Here is a 20,639-nt window from a genome sequence, read left to right as displayed (position 1 = left end):
TAGACACACACACATATTTTGGGGCCTCCTGTACGACAAGTTGTTTTAAAGAAAATACTAGACACCATGTCATTTCACCCATAAATATCTTGTATACATTTCTTATTGCTAAGGACTTTAAAAAAAACATAATTATCATGCCATTACTTATACCGAACAAAATTTGCAATTATTCTTTAGTACCGTCTAATACCCACTAAATATTTAAGCTTCTTTAGTTGTCTGAAAAGTGTATTTTTACAGTTGGTTTGTTTGAATTAGGCTTCAAACAAGGGCCACTGTTGTCTCTTTTGTGCAGTCAGCACTATTCATTGTCATAGACCTTGAACTGTTGAATCAGTTGTAAAAATGGCCACATAAGTGACTATCATAGTGAAATGCAGACAAATGTACCAGGGCGTGACAGTCATTTCCATGGCAACTCTTCAACGTTAAAATAATGTTTGACCTCGTATGAGTTAAGTATGGGTTATGTTATATGGGTTACATATATGTGACTACACATATACATAAATATACATAATATATATGTATATATATGTATATAATATATATGTAAATGTATATTCCGTGAAGCCTTGGTATTTTGCACCTAGAGGGGTTTAGGTGTCAAATTTCAGTGCTTCTAATTTCATTATTGTCTGCAAAATTAATGTATTGACATCGTTTATACACGTGAACAACCAAATGTGTACGCCTCTGATTTTAAATCCTAGTAGCCTGAACATTGAAATAAGAATTTAAAAATAAGGTATGTTAGGGCTCCCCTGGTGGCGCAGTGGTTGAGAGTCCGCCTGCCGATGCAGGGGACGTGGGTTCGTGCCCCGGTCCGGGAAGATCCCACATGCCGCGGAGCGGCTGGGCTCATGAGCCATGGCCGCTGAGCTTGCGCGTCCGGAGCCTGTGCTCCGCAACGGGAGAGGCCACAACAGTGAGAGGCCCGCATACTGCAAAAATAATAGTAATAATAAGGTATGTTAAAAAGTAGCAGCCAAAAAAAGTCTCCATTGTTATTCTTTCATTTAAATATTTTACTCTACACTTGGAAAGGAATATGCTAGGTATAATACAAAGATACTTGAAGCCTGTAAAATGTCCTATAGATTTGAACTTCACAGAAATTATCCATCTGTAGGGGGCTATGATAAGCAAGAAGTCCTACCCCTAATTCTAAAATTCTGAATATCATAATTCATTGGAAGAGATATCCGTTATTAAAACAGATACTATGATTTAAATATTTGTTCGTTTGTATACTTTGGCACAAAACCTGTTTAGTTCTTTAGTTTATGGATGGCTTATTTTTCATTCATTTGTGTTCGTAGGGGAGAAGATGGAGAAAAAGAAGAAAAAGCCAAAGAAGATAAGGGTAAACAAAAATTGAGGCAGCTCCACACACACAGATACGGAGAGCCAGAAGTTCCCGAGTCAGCATTCTGGAAGAAAATCATAGCCTATCAACAGAAGCTTCTAGTAAGATGTTTTAAAATGAACGTTGTTCCTGATATACTGTGAGATCATAATCGTTCGGGTGCAGTAAATACGCATTGACCTTCACTTGGGTCAGCCCTGCACGTATGTTGTATTTGCCCATCTTAGTGTTTATGTGTTCAAATGAATGCCTTGGTCCACGGCTCCCTGTCGTCAAACACATAACCTCTGCACACATTCCCATGAGGGTCCACTTGATTTAGTGACTGCCAGTGTCTTCCTACAAGGACTTTAGGGCAAGTCAATAAACGTAACCCCGGGGCTCCCTCTTTGCAGGACACTGTGGAAGGCTCTGCCATGCATTATAACAAAGAATACCTTCTAGGGGACAAGTAATTCACATTGATGTTCCAGAGTGGGGTTAGTCAGTCGTTCTAGAACATCGCCCTTTTATTAAAATTCCAGTTATAAAAGTATTAATGCAGTGAGCCAACTCTCCATTGATAATAAGAAGGTCTATTCCAAATGATTCTTTAAGTGGAAATAAGTAAATCAATGAAAGAACAAAGAGGGAGAAGACAGTTCTTTATGGAGTGTCATAAACATTTTGTGGAAATGCCCTCCCAATTAATAAAATATATACTTGTATGTAGAAAACAAAGAAAGGAGATGTAGTTCTCTCTTCCCATTCATACAGAATGGAATTGTTAAAAATTTTGTTTGAAAGGCCTCTTATGTGTATGTATGCATATGTGCATAAATATTATATATAATTTTTTCAAGCAGGAAAAGACTGGGAGATGAATGTCTAGAATAAACCTGTAAGACGTACTGACCAATAATGTCAGACCTAGAAACTATGAGCAATACTCCATAACACGGCCAGTTTGAAAGGCAAAATCATACTTAGCCTTTGAGAAAAAAATAGAAAAGAAACTCATGTAGTATAGAACTTCACCTGTAAGGGAAATAAATTGTTCTCAGTGGTGATATGTTCTAACTGCCTATGCATAAATGTATATATGACACATTTTTAAAAATGTATACCAATAGATATTTTAATTAATAGTTTGACCTATATTTTCTTAAACTACCTTGTATGTTACTATATTATTTAATGCAGAGCACACAGAACACAGATGTTTCTGAGGCAACTCTGGATAACCACTGGTTTGATGTGTTGTCACAGTGGACGTGGCTGCAGGTGTGGTCTGGGCGTGGTGTAGGGTGTGAGGCTGCACAGGCCCTGTAATAAGCTGCAGCAGTCCCCATGGGTTCCTGAAGAGTATGTGTAACTGCAGTTGAGTAAAGCACATAATTGAGATTTCCTTCCATCCTTCTGTCTCAGAGGTCACAGTTCCCACTTTCCTGCTTCTCTTGCAATATGACTTTCTCTGTTCACCTGTTGGCATGCACCAGCCTAATCATGACCACACCAGGTGCCACAGGCCCCTCGTGACCCAAGTCGTTGTGACCTCCCAGCTCAGATAACCAGAGTACCTAACTGTGACCTATGACCCAGTGCCACCTTCCACGGGAAACCAATGTGACTGACCCGGTTTGGATATGGTGGCCAACTTTGGTCCTATAAACGGTGGCAGAAAAGTCAGGGTCGTGTGTGGGGAGATGACACCATCAAAATGGGCTGTGTCCACAGAGAGGGATAACTAAGGAGATGCCATTTTGCTATGGCCTTATGATGCTAAAGCCCCTGGCATATCCGGGTACATAACTTTATAGTCATCTCCCACTTAATATTAAAACAAATTCTTGGTATGTCCCATAACCTTTTTCCTTAAACCCACTTCTCCTCTAAGTGTTTTGTATGTTTTTCCCTCATAGCTCAAAAAATAGAACCAACCATTTACTTGGTTGCTCAGACCCCCAAATCCAGAATTATCATCTCTGAGTCCTCTCTTTCTTTCCTACCTCAGATACAACCCAACAATAATTCTTCTCGGCTCTCTCCTCCAGATGTACCCAGAGTCTGCCCAGTACTTACCACCTCCACAGCCACCACCTGGTCCAAGCCACCACCAGCAACATCATCTCTTCCTGCATCCTGCAGTCACTTTCTAACTCATCTCCTGCCTTCCATGCTTGCCTCCAATCTATTTTATACTCAGTAGCTGGAATTGTCTTTCAAATCATCTGATTGCATCAGCCCTCTTCAGCTCCTCCAAGAGCTTGCCATCCCATTTAGAATAAAATACTAATTCCAATGATATTAACAAGATTAATGACTAACTTCCCCTATAGTAACTTACCTAATCCTCATAGCAAACTTATGAGACAGGTTTTGTTGTTATCCCCACTTTACAGGTGAGAAAAGTGATGCTACAAGAGTGATTAAGTCTCTTGTCCACATCGCACAGTGAGTCAGTGGTGAGGTCAAGCTTTATGCCCAGGCAGTGTGGTCCCAGCGATCAGACACTGAACCACTGCACTGTAAGGAGCAACAGACTTTTTATCAGAGGGCTACAGAACCCTGTCCCCCGCTCACCCCTCTGACCTCATTCCCTCCCACTCTCCCCTCCTCTCACTGCACTACCTCCTCACTATCCGTCAAACACACCAGCATCACCTGGAGCTCAGGACCTCTGCCCTCCAAGCTCTTTCTCTGACATTCCCGTCCCCAACTGTTCACTTGATTGCCGTCCAATGGCACCCAGGCCTCAGCTCAAACGTCACCTCCTTAGACAGATCTTCTCCGACCACCTGTCTGAATAGCGCCCCTGTTCCCTAAGTCCTTAACCTGATGGATTTTTCTTCATAACATTTAACATTCCCTGAAATTACGCTTTTTATCTGTGAATGTGCTGCTTTATTATGTCTCCTCCGTGGTGGTTTACGTCATAAAGCTTGGTGCTTTACGTCGATAGCACCAAGCATGGGACTTGAAACCCAGTAGGCCCTCAACAAATAGTTTTGGGTAAATGCATGAATGCTTTATTTCAATTGTCTGCAAATTTCAAGTCTCTCGATTCAATGACCTTTTAATAATTTTTTTCACCTTCAGAACTATTTTGCTCGCAACTTTTACAACATGAGAATGTTAGCCTTATTTGTCGCGTTTGCAATCAATTTCATCTTGCTCTTTTATAAGGTATGTACATCTTAGTCTTCTAATAACCAATATGAAAGACTGAATTGAATGTAAAGATTTCAGAGATCCACTAGTGAGCACATCAAAACCGATGCTGAAATGTATTTGATGAAAATGAAAACCTGAATCTCAGGCACATTGCTGACTGTCTAGTACAGCAGGGATAGATTTGCTCCTTCACACTAGGTGAGAAATGCCCCCACTGAAGAATGTTGGATTTGCAGAGGATTTACCCACAGTGCTCAGAGTCTAATTTGGCTGAATATCTCACTTGTTACTGTATCTGGGTGTGGCATATCTGTACTGTATTAAATTCTTTTGATCACTGAGAAGGCAGCTTAGCCATCTAATTATTTCCTGCATGTACTGGAATCCTCATATCTGGGTTTAGTTTCAGTCATATAACAAAATGACTCAGTTATATATATATTTCAGTTATATTTATATATATTTTATCTCTATGTATATATATATATATATGTATCATATGTTCTTTTTCAGATTCTTTTCCATTATAGGTTATTACAAGATACTGAAAAAGCTATCTTTTTTAGCCTTTGCTTTTAGTCTTTTCATCGTGCAGTGGTTTCACATCCAGCTATTGGCTAAGACTGGGTTTCCATTGTTTCTTGTTTACCCTGATGTCAGAGGAAATGAACTGACTGTCCTTTAAATGATTTGAATCAGGTCTCCACTTCTTCTGTGGTTGAAGGAAAGGAGCTCCCCACTCGCAGTTCAAGTGAAAATGCCAAAGTTAGCAGCCTGGACAGCTCGCCTAGAATCATTGCAGTTCACTACGTGCTGGAGGAGAGCAGCGGCTACATGGAGCCCACGCTGCGTATCTTAGCCATTTTGCACACGGTTATCTCTTTCTTCTGCATCATTGGCTACTACTGCTTGAAAGTAAGATAGTAGGGCACCAAGGAACCTGTGTGTGTCCGCGTGTGTGTGTGTCTGTTGCACGTTGGACTTCTGGGGAAGCAGATTCTGAGATGGAAATTACATACCCATAGTTCATTAGGGAATGTTCCATAAACACCTGCGGGGCAAGGGGAGGAAGCAGCATGGAGAAGAGGGAAAAGCGGGGCTGCAGTACAGACCCAACAGGGCACATCACAGGTCTCTGTTCTGAAGTTGAGACGCCCCCTTCGGGGTAGCCCTGGGCTGGGGCATTGGAGCTGGGCCTTTAGAGCTCCCTGGTGACGAGTCACTGCATGCAGGCTGCCCTGGGAAGGGGATGTGGCTGTCACATTGTAGTTTTCTCGCACGTCAGTAATTATTCACGTATAGCCAATTTCACCTATAATTTGACCCCACAGAAGTCCACCCACTATGTCTCCTAGCAGTGCTCAGTGTAGTAGAAATTCTAGAAATACATCACATTGGACCTCTGAGAGTCATTTTGATTGTTTTGTTATTAGGTATGTATCTCTCGTTATCCCTGGCAGAAATGCTTCACTGTTTGTCACGTCACCCATCCCTAGAGCCTTACCAAGGGAACACTATAGTTTGGTGAATAGAACTCAAGATAGTCTCTGAGTGCTCAGGGCTGCCCATCACCTTTGCAAACCTCTTTATCTTTTCCTAGCATGACACCTTTTTACTGCAGGGCTTTTATTTCACTGTGCCCTGCTTCTGATTGGGAAACTTCTAGAAGACTTTTGAAAAACCAGGGTCCAGGGTAAAAGACTAGAATGTAAAGTTTTTTTCAGAAACTCCTCTACCTCCCTCTGCTTCCCTTGTTTTATTGGCGGGGAGAGGGGATATTCTTGGATACTTCCAGAATGTCTGCATCTTTTTTGCATCTGTGCCTTGTGTAAACTCTGTCCATATGAAAAGGGAATCAGTAAACTCTGGAGACATTCTGGCAAACTGACAAAGATTTTTGCTGATGTTGAAATTAAAATTTATTTCAAAATAGCATATGGGCATGCTGAGCATGGAATTATTAAAGAGATTTCTAAAATAAAACTCTAAAATTTTTTTAGAAGTATGCATTTTGGAACATTAGGGCTATGTTTTATTGCATCCATATATATTATATATATGTATATATGTAATATGCAAAAAAAGCAATTTTGTATAATATTTTTAATATTTAAAATTGATTTCATTAGTGCAATTATCAATGAACCTCTATGTGTTTAAAAACATATGCATATATATAATATCTATACTGTCTTTTGTTTTTCGAAAACCTCTAGATGCCTCCTCCTGCCTAAATATAGCTGATTGATTTTCACTGAATTTTTACCTTCCTGGAAGTAACATGGGAAATATTTCTTTCCAAAAGCTGTTTTGTAAAGATAGTGACCACAGGAGATGCTAGTAAATCTAAACTAATTTTAACATGTTTATTTTTCAAATGTAGGTCCCACTGGTTATTTTTAAGCGAGAAAAAGAAGTAGCTCGAAAATTGGAATTTGATGGGCTTTATATTACAGAACAGCCTTCAGAAGATGATATTAAAGGCCAGTGGGATAGACTCGTAATCAACACACAGTGAGTAAAGAATGAGATGAGACATTTCTGTGCTCAAAAATTTCAAGCCATAAAATACTTTGCCGGAGTTCTTGCAGATTTATCAAAAGTTTAGCAGAGGTGAATAACAGTTATATATTCAGCCAAGAAAATCAAAAGACTAATAAGCTCCATCAGTCTCTTAATGGATGCCATCAATTTTTGCCCTCTGTGTTCTGAATTCCTCCATCAAAAATGGCTTTGAGTCCATTTCCACAGCACTGATGGAACATAACATCCATTACTCAGTGTTCAGGGAAGTGTGTAGCTGGAGGTACAGAACCTGCAGTGTGGGGTTATCTCATCTAAAAGCATAGCGGAAGCCAAAATTATTCATTAAGGAAGGAGTTGTAGCATTAAAGGCAAAAATATTGAATGTCACACTTTTAATCTAAGTTGGAAATTTTCAGTTGGTATCATCCAGAGGCGAAGCATATAACTAGCTAAACATTATGCCATGTAAAATATAAGACAGAAAAACAAATACTTTTCTTTATACTAATTATTTCGCCTGTGAGGTCTAGATCCAAACTACTAGCTGCTGCTGTAGATAAAAACCCATCACAAAAGTCTGATTTTACACTATTCGAGGTATTGGTGATACAATATTTTTCTGTAGTTTGTAATACTCAAGCGTGAAATAGCTTCTTTTTATTGTGATTAGTTTTGCTAATTCTTAAAGAGTTACGATTTCTAATAAGTTCTGGGTTTCCAGAACTGGAAATGATTTGTGTGTTATAAATGTTTACTGGGGATGTTTCCAGAACTGGGGATGATTTGTGTGTTATAAATGTTTACTCTAAATGCTCAATATTTTGTTTAGCAACTCTAAATCGAATCAAGTCTGTCCCCTTAGGTGAACTCTATATTAGTTAAGATGCTGGAGTCATGTGATGGTGTTATGCTCAGTTTCCTTAAGGATAACTAGTGGGAATGAGATTTTTTTTTACTTCCTAGGAAAAACAATGACAGTTTTAGATACTTTAATTTTTATAGACAATTGACAAAGAAATGTATACATTAACACATTATACATAAAGAAAAAATATAACCAGACTGCTTATTAAATATGCTCATATTCATCTCCATTAAAATATTAGCCCGTAGTCTCTTCTGTGATTTACATGTATATATTAACACTTAAAATAATACGTAATATACTTATGATAGAAAAATTATGGGATAAGATGGGGAAAATTCATTGTAATTTTTGTGAATGGAAGAATATATGTTCACATATTATTTTAAGTATTTTATTTATTCCAAAAAATGTATTGTTATTTATCATTTTTTTAAAAATGATACTATTTTATTTCTATGCTTTTATATCTTTTAGGTCATTTCCCAACAACTACTGGGACAAATTTGTTAAAAGAAAGGTGGGCTTAAATTTTCTATTTTTTTCCTAAAGTGCAATTCAGATTTGAATCTGCTGTGGCTCATACGTAGGCTGAGATACTGAGGCATGCTTTGTCTGTTAATGTCATTTCAAAATGGAAATGGGATTCAATATGAATTTCAAAAATTTCATAAGAGATCCATACTCTGCAGCTGAAAAATAAATAAGCAGTGCTCGCCCACCTGTCATCTGACTCAGGTGACTAAACAGTGCTCAGTCTGTACATTAACAAGAATTGGTAAGAATTTTCTCTGAGATTGTTCAGGTAACTGAAGTTGACGGAAGGCTCTTTTTCTGCTAAGACAGCTAAGTCACCAGGGCTGGGATCCTCCCTTACAATAAAAAAGTAAAGTTGTTGTATACCAACAAAGGACTGAATTTTATTTACTTTTATATAAACTTCAAAGACCTTTGTATTTTGGTAAAGTTTTATTCTTCTGATGCGCACTGCATCAGAGCACGACAGAACACAAGTAGGAGTTCAGCTACGGACTCTGGCCCCTATGTCGGCTCTGCTTTCGAGAGACAAGGATTATCTCTGCTCTTCCTACCACACGGGATTTAATGTAGGTCACTTTTTAAAAAAAATAGTGCATGTACCAGTACTTGTACACTGTAAAATACAGTAATCATTATTTTGTAGCCCCTTCTTATTCCTTGAACCCTCCAACTGCCAGACTGAATCACTTCATGCCACGTACCACAATGAGCTGTGGCTCCAGTGTATGCGGTCTGGGGCAAATGGCCACAGATGTCTGCCGAACGAAGTGGTCTTTCTCCCTTTGATTCCACCAGTTGAGAACTACTCATAGGGGGGCCGGTGATTGGCAACTGCACATTTTTTGTTACCAGTCTGAGGGGAGATAGAGAGTTTGCCAAGCATTTAAATCAAGTACATTATTTAAAATGAAGCACATTTTAAAAAACAGAAACAAAACAAAACAACCCCCCCCCCCAAGACTTCCTAGTTGGAAGAAGCAGTGTGTTTGTTGATTTTCATTTTGGTGCAAGTTTTTGTCCCCTTGTGACCACAGAGTAGTAGCACTGCACGAATGCAGATGAGTGCATCCTAATTAGACCAGAGCTCTGAAAGAATAATTTTTAAGTAACGTAAAATAGATAATTTGAATATTTTATTCTTAGTAATTACTTAACAGTATGAAGAAGCAGTTTCTAAGTTATTAAAGCAAGAGTTTCTCTGAAGGACACGATATATCTAGAGTCAAATAAATAGACAGATTGTAATTGCAGCTGAGACAGTCCATAGCGTTCCTGCTCTGAGGTCCAGTTTGTTCTCCTGGGTGAGAATACAACCCCTAAAGAACTCCCACTCAGATCAGCCCAGCCCATTTTCAGTGCTGTGAGAATAATGGAAAACAAATTGTTTTAATGAACCTAAATAGTGTACGTTCATAGGCTTTTTCACTACCGTTGCTCTTTTATGTTTTCTTTTAATTTACCTGATTGTATACATTTAGAAAAAGCTCATTTTTATTTCTGCTAATCCTTTCTTTCTTTCTATTTATCCACTTTCTTTCTATTCATCCACTCTAATATTTTACTTTAACGTTCCCCCTCCTCTTTTGCTGGTTCTCAGTTCCTTTGTTTCTCCTATATTCCTGTTCCTTGCTTTCCTTTTCCTCTCTTGCTGCCCGTTCTCTCTCCTCCTGCGTTTCTTTCATTAGTTTTCCTGTTGCCTCCATTTTCAATGATGTGCGGGATCCTCATGGTATATAAACTGTAGGCCGAGAGTCGCTATATCAGAGACAGAGGTACTGAGCTCACAGGTGATCTGTTAGCCCACATCTAAGCCCTGATCTAAAAACCCAACATCTGGGCAAAGCCCAGACAAATGTGACAGAAGAGAGAGGGGCAAGGAAGCCAAGGGGGGTTGCAGAGAAGTGATTCTAACGATGGACAAGGAATCCATTCTAGGTAAGAATTAAACTGAGGACCTGTGGATGGTGACAAGGCTCCAGGTTCAGGTGTTGTTGAAGAATGGCTGGAGTCAGGATACTATGGGGGGAGTTGAATGTTTGCTCTGGAGACCACAGAGGGGATACCAGCATGTCATGGGCAAACCCAGTGGCATGCCGTGCTCTACGCAGAAGATCTTTGCTGGGAGTCAGCCTTGCCTGGATGTGTCCTCACCCCATCTCTTGCCAAGCTGAGACTGGGCATGTTACATTCTCCAAGATCAATTTCTTTATCTGCAGAGTAGGATGCTAACAACAGGAAACTTAACATATTATGACAGTCCCATGAGGGAGAAGCAAGTTGGACCTCTTAGCATAATTCCTGACACAGGGGATGAATTTGGTAGCAGTTACTTTATTCCATTTTCTCCCACCTCTTTACCCATTTGCTTGAGCCTATCCTCTTTTGTGCCTGCCTTTCTCTCTTGCATAAGAAATCTTGTTCTTCAGCTAGGCATTATTTAAAACGCTATAAGTTCACTAAGACCTTAAGCAGTGTGATCACAGAACATGAGCCGTTAAGTTAGATGTTTAAGTGAACCTGAACGTAAGACCAATATATACTATGTATAAAAATAATTAGATGTTTGTATGTGCACATACAGATGAGCTTACTTACTGGTGGAGGCCAGTAAAATGCTTCTTTTCTTGCCCCAGGTTATGGATAAATATGGAGAGTTCTATGGCCGAGACAGAATCAGCGAGTTACTTGGCATGGACAAAGCTGCCCTGGACTTCAGCGATGCCCGGGAAAAGAAGAAGCCAAAGAAAGACAGCTCCCTGTCGGCCGTGTGAGTGTTCATTCTGCTCTATCCGAGGTCTAGGTGGAAAGGAGGAAAAAGTAATACACTTCTGAACTTGCTAGTGCACTGATTTCCTTTCCTTCAGTGTCAGAGGAATAGAGACGAGAGAAACAGAGAATATATAAAGTCTGCTTTTGTACTTCCGGGTATTTTTGCACTATGGAATCAGCAGATGTAATCTATTAATTTTTGAAGGTGACTTTTTCATTATTTACATAAGCAAGAAGAAAAGATTTGTTTTATCGATGTGCCTTTTTATCCCTAAATGCCACTTAAGTTGAAGGTAAAGATGCAATAGCATAATATTTGCCTCGTTAATGCTTCCTGTTTGCCAAGAAGTTAGTTTTCTTAATTTTGGAAAAGGGAGCTATGTAGACCTTTTATTAGAAATAAGTTCATATTCTTTTAATTGTTGTGTTTTATTTAAATAGCAAAGACTTGGTATACTTAGTATACTATTACTTGGAAAGTTTATTTTAAAATGAGGCACTCTTATACAGTGCTCGCATGGAATAATATGATATAATTAGAAGGATGTAAACCAGTTGAACTGAATTCACCTGAGATTGAATTTCACATGCACGTGTAGTGTTAGTATACATATATATATACATCTGTATCTGTCTTGCAAATTTAATCAGCTATAATTCTAGAATTACAGTTGTAAAGCCTACATGCTTTTTAAAATGTAATTTCTTATTGTAGCCACTTAACGATTTTAGAAAAAAACGTAATCGTTACCTTCCCTTATCTGTGTATTTAAGGTATCAGTCAATTAGGTATATGACGATTTCTCTGAAAACATAAATATTTAAGGTTCTGTAGAGCAATGTTAGTTTGTCTTAGATAACTATTTTAGCTAGCATTAAAAAACAACATGTTGGCTGAACTCTTTTATACTTTTTATCTCTCTGAAACCTTGTCAGAGCTAGTTGGGTCTTTAAAAATAATGTGAACCCAGTTCAAAAGTAGTTAGATAAGCAAATATATAGCAAGTTATGAATTTAAATTTAAAATATGACCTGAGTACTTTAAGAAAACAAATGTGGTTCTTAAAGGAATGTGGTCACTCTACGTAAGATGAAACACAGTTGGCAGCCCTCAGGCATTCAGGCCCTTATGTTAGAATATCACGTAAGGACTATGGTGAGAGGGGGGCTGCTGAGTTTCTTACTAGCATTTTCAGATCCCTGATAACCAATGTAGAATTAAATAGTTTTACAGAATTATGCATTTTCCATGGTCATATTTGTGACTCTAGAAAATGTCTGATAAAATAGAAGGAAAGTTTAGACTGTTTTTTTACTATGAACAGTTTTAAATTAGTGGAATTTTCCACTGTTTTACATAGTAAATGTTTGCAGGTTTGACCTCTAGCAAAGTACCAAGAAATTAATGTGGCTTTTATTAATACCTTTAAATAGGGATAATAAAATTAGAAGAATAAAGATCTAGTAAATAACACACATTCCTAGGAAAAGATTTACATGTAGTGTTCCTTTATTAAAGTGTTTAGAAGGATTGAGTTTTCAAAGATTACCTGTTTTCTATATGAATAGTATCTTAATGTGAACATTTGCATATAAGGATGATTCATGTATCTATGTGTGCATGTATTTATTTATCAATCAGATACATAGGGCTTGGTATGTGCATATTTAAACAAGTGGCCAGTTCACCTCCTGGGGCTAGAATGGCTGCCAGCAGCCAGAAAGCCTGCATGCTTCTTCATGTGTGTCTTTATGGAGTGAGAGGAGAGCTTATAATCTCAAAACCATCTAGCAAAACTCCTCAGCTTCTGGCTTCTAGTTTACCCCTGAACCAAGCCCTGTGGCCAGGTTAATGCCATGCCCTGATTGGCCTAGATCAGCTGTGCTCCATCCCTGGGGGTGGAGCCAGCTCCGCCCAAACAGCATCACTGCCACTACTGGTGAGAAAAGAGTATTGTATACTACAAAATACTCTTAATGCTGTTGGTAGGAAACTTGCTACCCTAATGCATGACAGGGATGGAAAACAACTAATCATAAGAACAAACTTCTAAATAAGTTAGAAACGACCATGGGAAGTTCAGACATCCTGATAAAAACCCTTATTTTGTTTTGGATTGCTTTCATGGGAAATAATCATGCTCTCATGCAAATTATCCAATGGGTTTATTTTTTTTTCATCTCTCTCTTTTTTTAAGAAAAAGTATTCTTATATTGAAACCCACTGTAAATATTCATGAAATTTAAAAAAAATATTATTTAATAATAAAATTAATTGTAACTCAAAGACTGCTTTATTTCCTTAAAAAAATTAAACCTTAACTCTAAGGGGAAAAGTTTCCTAAGAAGTCAGCTTAGATTATCAACTATTTATCATTGCACTTGTAATTTAAGATTGACCTAATTAAAAGAAATGATTAAAGAAGTAAAGACTAAAACAGTAAGTCTAGAGAAGCCTTTTTGAAAATAACACTAAAATTATATTATCATCATATCAATTCACTGGAATGTTGCAAAGGCTAACAAAATTATAATTTCTAGCCCCATAAACCAGTGACAAGTTCTGGAAAAAAGCGAAAATTAAAAATGAGTATATTTTAATACATGTATATTTTAATCTGCAAAGATCATGACTATTTATGTTGATTCACTCATTCAACATTATTGAGAGACATTCAATGTATGATATAACATGCTTGGTGCTGGGGATTTCACAGACGAGTGAGGAAGGCATCAATACACGCACATACATACACACCTATGCCTGCAAAACAACATGGGAAACGATTATAAAGGGAGGTGTCTACAAAGCACTATGGGAACCAAGGGGAAGGGTTAAATTCCTTCTTGGATAGAGAAGGAAGTAGAGAAGGGGCATTTCTGAAAACGATAGGAAAAAACAAAATGAATAAGTCCTTTTATTGGCAAAATCAGTACAGTTGTAAAACAAGTGTGGACATTTATGCAAGTTTTTATTAGTTGAACTAAAAATTATTCTGTTGGGATGCAATTATGAATATATAATGAAAGTTAGGGAGGAAACTTTCGATATACCTATGTTAGTTAATTTAGTAGTTTCTAGGAATAATTGTCACATAGAAAGTGTTTATTTTATATTTAATATAGGAAAAGAAAAGGTCAAAAAGAAAAGACTATTTTTAAGTAATAGAGACATAGTGATGCTTTGTTTTGTTTTCCAAGATTCCTCTTTAAAAAAAAAAAATCACAAAACTCTGGTGTACATTTTCCAACAGAGCTCTCAGCTGGGCTCCTGAACTAGAACTCATCTCCTGAGATGGTTGCCAGCTCTGCCCCATGGAGAGTGAATGACAGCAGGCTTTTGCAAGCCTATGAGTTTCTGCTTCATGTACATATCTACAAATTCTTCTTTTTTGTCTTTCCAGGCTGAACTCTATTGATGTGAAGTATCAGATGTGGAAACTAGGAGTCGTTTTCACTGACAATGTAAGCCAACTTCATTACCACAAAGTAAAACGCACTCTGATTAGATGAGTTTGTTGGGCTTCAGTGGCTGGAAAGATGGCTATTTAAGAAAGCTACTTAAGGGCTTCCCTGGTGGCGCAGTGGTTGAGAGTCCGCCTGCCAATGCAGGGGACACGGGTTCGTGCCCCGGTCCGGGAAGATCCCACATGCCGCGGAGCGGCTGGGCCCGTGAGCTATGGCCGCTGAGCCTGCGCGTCCGGAGCCTGTCCTCCAAAACGGGAGAGGCCACAATAGTGAGAGGCCCGCGTACCGCAAAAAAAAAAAAAAAGAAAGCTACTTAAATATCAGTTCGTTTAATACTGACCACATCTGAGAAAGACCCAGAGAAATATATGATTAATCAGCCCATATCAGAAAGGCTCGTAAAAACCTCCCCTAAGGCCTTCTGCTGTTCTTGCTGCCGTGCTTTCTTCCTTGGATATCTCATTGAGTCTCAAAATCTCGCTCTTATCTTAGCACTTTTATAGTGAACCTTAGTTCCATTCTCCTAAAGACCTGTGACCCCCATCCCCCCAGTACTCCTGCCTCTGTCCCCACCCTGCCTCACCCAGCCGTGGGCCCAGAACTCTGGGTACCTTAGAGAACCCTCTGATATTCAAAATCAAGTCTTGAGTTATCTCTTAGGACTGTCAACTGTTAGTAAGGTGTCTTGCAGCTCACTTCTCATCTAACAATAGAAGCAACTCCCCTGAATAAAAAGGAGGCCACCCCAACTCAGCCACATGTGGCAACATCTGGAGACATTCTTGATTGTCATGAGTGGAGAGGGGGAGTTCTACTACCGGCAGCTAGGGAGTAGAGACCAGGGATGCTGCTAGCTAACCATCCTACTATGCACAGGATGGCATCCACAACCAAGGATTATCCGGCCCAAACTATCAGTAGTGGACATTAGTAAGTTGCTGTTGAGTAGTAAGTCAATACATTTTTCTCTGTGGGAGGATAAATAAAAACAGCCACTCTGATATAAAGGAGAGAATGGCATTGAACCTTGCAGAACAGCTACATCAAAATAAAATACACAAACAAACTGATATAACTGATTGGAATTATATAAATCTTTAGTCTAAGAAGATAAAGTTAGTGGAGTGGTTATCATAGAATGAGAGCAGAGTAGTATACATACAATACAATAGTATGTATTCTATTTTCTGAGATGATTTTCTCTCATTTTGTCTTAATAGTCCTTCCTCTACCTTGCCTGGTATATGGCCATGTCCGTTCTCGGACACTATAACAACTTTTTTTTTGCCGCTCATCTTCTTGACATTGCTATGGGATTCAAGACGTTAAGAACCATCTTATCATCAGTAACACACAATGGCAAACAGGTAAAAGTCTTATGTTTTCCTCCCCCTGCAAAAACTGAAAAAGCGACAGATATTCTAACAGAAGTAACACGAAACCTCAAATGACAGTGTACAGTTTTAAAGACTTTTGCGAATAGAGGATCCGTACTTTTTCTTCTATAAACCATGCAGATTTGTAATTTGAGAGCCCCCGAGACCTACATTCACGTCTTGACTTGATGGGTGAGCTGTGTGACCTTGGATAAATTACTTAGCATTCTTTTAAATCTCAACTCCCTCATTTTGTAAAATGAGTACAATAGAAGTACCTACCTTATAGGGGTTTTGTGAAAATTAAATAAAAACAGAAATGTGGAGGTCTTAGCACAGGCTCAAGCACATTAAACACTCAGGAAGGTAGTTATTATTTTGTTCCTAATATGATATTTGCTGAATCTGATACTGTGGCTAAACCAAAATATGTTGCAACATCCTAACACACTAGTTATATCAGTAATAAAACCTGAGATGCTACATTCTTAATTTAATATAGTATTTTAAAACTGGATATTCATGGGCTCTTTTCTCCACTTTTAAATTGGGCAAAAAGAATAATAATGTTTCACACTTGACAAGGTCATGCTTACTTGGAGAAAAGCTGGCTTAATTCCAGATAGTCAGCTTATGTTCTAATACAACCCATTTGTAATGTTAAAACTTTCATTAATAAACTTCTCAATTCATTCTCTATTTATCAAGTGTCCAGTGGGAGGTAACACATTCTGTTAGTTATTTAGAATGAGTGTCCTTATTTTCCAGAATTTTATAATCCAGCGTATTTTAAAATCAGTGCCCTTCCCAAAACCTTGAACTGTGTCCACGGTTAAGTTCGCATTATCATGACCTTCACTTTTCTAAATTTCAGCACAATGTTCTTATATATGTCACTCTAGTTTCTGAATATGAGTATGATATGCATGGCACGTCATGAGTCCAGTGACAACAAGTGTACTATGCATGTTCATCGGTCAATTAGTAAATTGGTTTTGAGCTCCCAGTATGTTCGAAGAACTGGAGATGCTAACTCTGTGGAGTATTTGCACACAAAACATCTGGCACTGCTCTCAATTTCTAAACTTTTATTTCTAAACTTTATTCCTTCTCTTTTTGAGGTATCAAATTTTCATTTGCAAAGATATATAGAGCTTAAATAGCCCTTATAGGTAAAACACACAGAAATTTACAGTGGCCTTATACTTAATTTATAGAAGTGAATTAAGCCCTCTATTAAGACAACATGTTTTTTCCAGATAATTATGAAGTGATTTTTAAAAGACTTAATATATGCTGCCACGGTTAAGAACACCAGGGGTATGTTGTAATCAGAGGAAGTAGACATAAAAAATAATGCATTTTAGTGTGTTTAGAACTTCTGTGATAGAACCAGAAATATATTTTTACCACCTTGGTGAACGTCATATTTTAAAAATATACATATTCATATACAAATTCTATGTATATTCACATATATATTCTATAAAATATATGTTTATATATACATACATATATATGCATATATATACATTATGTAAAGTATAGTTTGGAATTTAAAAAAGATTACATAGAGCTGAAAAAAGACCTTTCAAACTGTGACTTTTATTTATACGTTGAGAAAATTTGCCTTCAAAATAGTGTTATTTATCAGTTATTAAAGTGTCTTTCCCTTTGATCATTGGTTTATGTTAACAAAGCCAGACTTCTTAGTTTTAGTTTTTTTAATATTTATGATACATATTATTAACAGTCGTGCATTTCCAGATGTTAGAAACAATTCCTATTTCGTTTTAGGATATGATTGAAAGAAAACGTGATTTACAACCCCTCTTACTATCATAACAAAAATGAGAGAGTTTTTGTTAGGAATGTAAATTATTTAAAGGGAATAGAACTTATAAAAAGAGAGAATGTGTTTAATGTAGTATCTACTACCAAATACTTAGATGATAGAAACATGAACATATTAAGCTGCTTATTAATATTATTAATATCAATTTGGATATGAAACTAAATCAGAGTTTTATTCATGTTATTGTATGCATTTATTAGCCAATTAAGTAGTCAAGTTTTACATAAAATAAACTGGCAACTTTATAAAATATAGCAACTATGAAAATAGATTTCCCCACTGGGGGGATAAGAAAGGTATGAGGTGTGGATTCCATTAGCTTTTAGTCAGTAAATCCACTGACTTATATTTCTAATACATGTTCAATGTCACATTGCTTTCCAGCTTGTATTAACCGTTGGCTTATTAGCTGTTGTCGTATACCTATATACTGTCGTGGCATTCAATTTTTTCCGAAAATTCTACAATAAAAGTGAAGATGGCGATACACCAGACATGAAATGTGATGACATGCTAACGGTAAGTTCATACACTTTGATCTCCTATGAATGAAAAAACTTCTCCTGCTTCTTCAACCCAAGGAATTGTGTAGTCATTCTTTAACAGTGAAAAATAGAAAATAGTGTACACAGCAGAAAGTTGTGTGGCTTTTTAAAGAATTGACGATTTTCATTTTTTGTGGAACATGAAGGACTGTTTCTGCCAATTTTGCACATCTACTGCATCAGCCTGATAATTAGTAGAATCCTGAGTAAAGTCCTTAGAACTGGAAGGATTAATGTAAACACTTTAGCCTGTTGTTCATATATTCTAGGAGAGCAGGTAAAATTATTTCCTTGTAGAAGGTTTAGGTATTTGTTCACCTTAGTGACTTGAACTGAAATTACTGAAATCCAAAAATATCTCTTTTATATTGAGTATCCTGGGTTAAATTACCCTTTTAGTCTTGGTTTTAAAATCAACAGATGTTAAAGATTTCATATTGCTTTATCACTCTTCTATAACCTGCATCTCTAATATGACAAATCAGAAATTACCATATATGAGATGCTAGACTGTGAAGGGGAAAATTAGACAAAATATTTAACCTCTAGCTGGAAAGAGATGAATCCTTCAGTGAGCTCCAAATTGAGATACCTATACAGTTGGGGCTGGTGTAAAAAGAGATGGACATAATGATGCTAAAATTGCTCTAGAAAAAATAAACATCTCAAAGGAGTAGTGACAAAGACCTACTAATATTACAAAGACTAGTAATTAAGACAGTTTTTGTACTAGAGAATGACAGATCAATGGAATACAGTCTAGAAAGAGATTCAGATACACATGGAAATTAAAAGTATGATAAAAGTGGCCTTAGAAATTATGAAATGAAAAATAATTCAATAAGTGGTATTGGTACCATGAACATGCTGTTAGGAGGAAACTGCTAAAAGTGGATGCCAACCAAGTTCTTTACATCAAAATAAATTCCAAATGAAATAAATCTTTCAGTGAAAAAAGAAAGAGAAAAATGAAAGTTAGGATTTGACTTGTGAAATAATAACATTATTTATTTATTTATTTATTGCTTGCTTGCTGTGTCGGGTCTTCGATGCTGCCCGCGGGCTTTCTTTAGTTGCAGTGCGTGGGCATCTCATTGCCGTGGCCTCTCGTTGCAGAGCATGGGCTCTAGGAGCGCGGGCTTCAGTAGTTGTGGCGTGTGGGCTCTAGAGCACAGGCTAAGTAGTTGTGGCACATGGGCTTAGTTGCTCCGCGGCATGTGGGATCTTCCCGGACCAGGGCTCGAACCCGTGTCCCCTCCATTGGCAGGCAGATTCTTAACCACTGCACCACCAGGGAAGCCCCATAACAACAATTTTTTAATGGGGAGAGGTCTTTCTGAATATGACATAAAACCTAGGATCCATGTAAGCATAAAAAATTACTTTAAAAAGGAATAACTATAAGGAAAATCTTAAATGCAGATGACAAGCTAGCAAAAATATACTGAACACTATAACAAAGGGCCAGTTTCTTTAATTTACAAAGTCTTTGTCACAACTGAGAGAAGAAATAACAAGCCAATAGAAAAATAAGCAAATTATATGACTAGACAGTTCACTATAAAATAAGTTGAATCAGCTTATAAATATGGAAAGATGCTCAGCCTCTATCATATTGATACTTTAAAAAGGGCAAACCAAAGCCATCAGTTGCCACCTTTACCTATCAGGTTTGCAAAATCTTAGTTTGTTAATACCCAGAGTTACTGAATTGATTGAAAAGCTGGCACCTTCATGAACACTGTTGGGAATTTAAAATAACACAACAATTTGAGAGAAATTTTATAATAGCTATTGAATTTTTAAGTGTACTTACCCTTTGACTTGTCAGTTCCATTGCTAGTAACTGACCTGTTTATTCACAAATATGCCTCGCTATATTCAAGGACATTAGCTGCTATAACAAATTGAAAATAATATAAATTATCATCTATAGAGTCTTGATTAAATAAATTACGGTAAATCCATATAATGGAAAATATGTAGCTTTTTAAAATAGTAGAGAAATCTGTATGTGCTGATATGGAAAGACATACAAATTATACTTAAGTGGGAAAAATAAAGATCAAAACTGTACAAGAAGATACACACACATATGCTAGAATGTATATGATAGATATGCTAGAATACACATACTATTTTTCTGGAAGAATACATAAGAAACTTTTAA

General features: G+C 37.3%; 1 protein-coding gene across 3 annotated transcripts in view; it reads left to right on the top strand.

The window, feature by feature from the left end:
* The window catches only part of RYR2 (ryanodine receptor 2), a 719,519-nt gene that overhangs the window by 675,117 nt on the left and 23,763 nt on the right, over positions 1 to 20,639 (top strand). For all 3 annotated transcript variants that reach the window (XM_079900749.1, XM_079900747.1, XM_079900748.1), the window contains 9 exons: positions 1,326 to 1,473; positions 4,451 to 4,537; positions 5,225 to 5,440; positions 6,909 to 7,039; positions 8,394 to 8,436; positions 11,090 to 11,223; positions 14,630 to 14,690; positions 15,914 to 16,060; positions 18,309 to 18,443. In XM_079900749.1, coding sequence (XP_079756875.1) covers positions 1,326 to 1,473; positions 4,451 to 4,537; positions 5,225 to 5,440; positions 6,909 to 7,039; positions 8,394 to 8,436; positions 11,090 to 11,223; positions 14,630 to 14,690; positions 15,914 to 16,060; positions 18,309 to 18,443 — 1,102 coding nt within the window. The remainder of the gene's footprint in view (positions 1 to 1,325; positions 1,474 to 4,450; positions 4,538 to 5,224; positions 5,441 to 6,908; positions 7,040 to 8,393; positions 8,437 to 11,089; positions 11,224 to 14,629; positions 14,691 to 15,913; positions 16,061 to 18,308; positions 18,444 to 20,639) is intronic.

Source organism: Stenella coeruleoalba, assembly GCF_951394435.1.
Source record: "Stenella coeruleoalba genome assembly, chromosome: 16".
NCBI classification, from domain to species: domain Eukaryota; kingdom Metazoa; phylum Chordata; class Mammalia; order Artiodactyla; family Delphinidae; genus Stenella; species Stenella coeruleoalba.
This window is presented reverse-complemented; position numbering and strand designations above follow the sequence as displayed.